Source organism: Myotis davidii, unplaced genomic scaffold (genome assembly GCF_000327345.1).
Source record: "Myotis davidii unplaced genomic scaffold, ASM32734v1 scaffold1467, whole genome shotgun sequence".
In the NCBI taxonomy this organism is placed as follows: domain Eukaryota; kingdom Metazoa; phylum Chordata; class Mammalia; order Chiroptera; family Vespertilionidae; genus Myotis; species Myotis davidii.
This window is the reverse complement of record NW_006298267.1, coordinates 560,884-562,446: the sequence shown is the minus strand read 5'-3', so window position 1 is coordinate 562,446 and position 1,563 is coordinate 560,884. Positions and strand designations below refer to the sequence as shown.

The following is a 1,563-nucleotide window of genomic DNA, read 5'->3' as shown; positions in this document are numbered from 1 at the left end:
CGGGGCAGGACTTACTTCTTCTATATGACCGTACACCCCACACCGAGCGCACACAGCGCCCACCGGTATTGCTCCGTAAGTGTTTGTAGAAAACTGTGCTGTAGGCAGCACACTGAACAGGTGCTGAGGGATTAACACAGTTAACAGTGACATCAAGGCACTGCTTTATGTGAGTAAAACATCATAGTTTAAAGAGTGCACTGCACTAATTTAACTTCACAAATTATCACCCTTCACAGATATACAACTTTTGTATTTTTAAAGTGCTTTAAAAGGTATTTATTTTTTTAAGTAGTGGAAAATAATGGTCTTTAAAAGACATTACGTTTTTTGTGGGAAATGGTATTACCAAAAGCATATAACAATTTGTTTATCATCTCCAAGAAATGGGGCTTTTATATAAAATACATAGGTAACTTCAAGGCCAAAACGGTGGTTACGTGTGGTCAGAGTTCAACACTGGATTTGCTGTGGGGCCCATTCGCCAGGCATCTTATGTCAGGAATGACCTGAGCAGGGAGCGGGCGGGTAGGTGGTCAGTGCTTTTCGGGGGGCAGTGCCTCTCTGTGTAATGGTTTGAGTTAGTGGTCGGGACAGCCATTCAGACTGACCATGCCCTGGACTTGCACGGCGTCGGCAACAGGCACGGGCACGTGGTTGACCTGAATGTCCTTCATGCAGCCGGAAAAGGGCTCCAGGGCCTTCCAATCGGCTGCAACGGGAAAAGCAGACAGTCACGGGCAGGTCATACAGGCGAATGAAAAGTATTCGGGTTAGAGCCGACGGGACCAGGTCCCAGCAACCCAGTCACTTCTTCCCTGTCAGGACCCACCCCCACCCGCTGACACTTCAGCCCAAGGCTGCTCTTCAAATTCTCCCAAGAGAGAGATTCCTCAGCCCAAATCCACCGACAGTAACGCTAGACTGAGTGCTTTTGGTGGGTCATGGACGGCCTGGTGAACGACGGGGAGGAACATAAAACCATGAAGGACGAGATTTTCCAGGCGACATTCCAGTTGAACTCGCCTCCATCTCAGCCTGCCTGGCACCCATCCTGGCCCCACAAGGCTAACTCGCCAGGAAGCGTAGTGCCCGAGAGGAGACACTGCCCAGCCCTTCCTGGTTCCCCGCTGCCCTCAGGCTCTGAAGGGGGGCTTGTAAAGGATTGGCTCGGGAGGCGCGGGGGCAGCAGGCATGGCCGGGGCTGCCCTTCAAAGTGCCCATTGCTGGCAACTGGGTTTCCCCACTGCCACCGGACAGCCAACGGCCGCTCTGCTGGTAACCCGGGGCTGGGCATCGCGCTGGTTGGGTTGAAATGGAAACGTGAGAGCTGACAGGGGTGACACAGGGTCGATGCCGAGCCGGGGGTTACCTGGGACGCCTCCGAGGTGCAGTGGCTCCTGGGTGCGGGCGGGCGGGAAGGGGTGCCGCCCGGCTGTGTAGCTGCTGTCCGTGTCCAGTTCCAGGTGCAGGACGTGTTGCTTTATGGTCACTGGAGGGAGAGCAGGCTGGTCAGGTAGGACCTGGGAGCCCTGCCCGCTGTCTACACTGAGCAGCCACTGG

The 1,563-nt window shown here is 54.4% G+C and overlaps 1 protein-coding gene across 1 annotated transcript in view; it reads right to left on the bottom strand.

Annotated features, from left to right (window-relative positions):
* Window positions 1–255: 255 nt before the first annotated feature.
* LOC102772050 (laminin subunit alpha-3) overlaps window positions 256–1,563 on the bottom strand; it is a 54,720-nt gene continuing 53,412 nt past the window's right edge. Inside the window, exons 37-38 of the mRNA XM_006773852.2 lie at window positions 1,373–1,492; window positions 256–712 (exon numbers count right to left, since the gene is read on the bottom strand). Of these exons, the coding sequence (XP_006773915.1) occupies window positions 582–712; window positions 1,373–1,492 (251 nt within the window). The 3' untranslated portion in view covers window positions 256–581. The remainder of the gene's footprint in view (window positions 713–1,372; window positions 1,493–1,563) is intronic.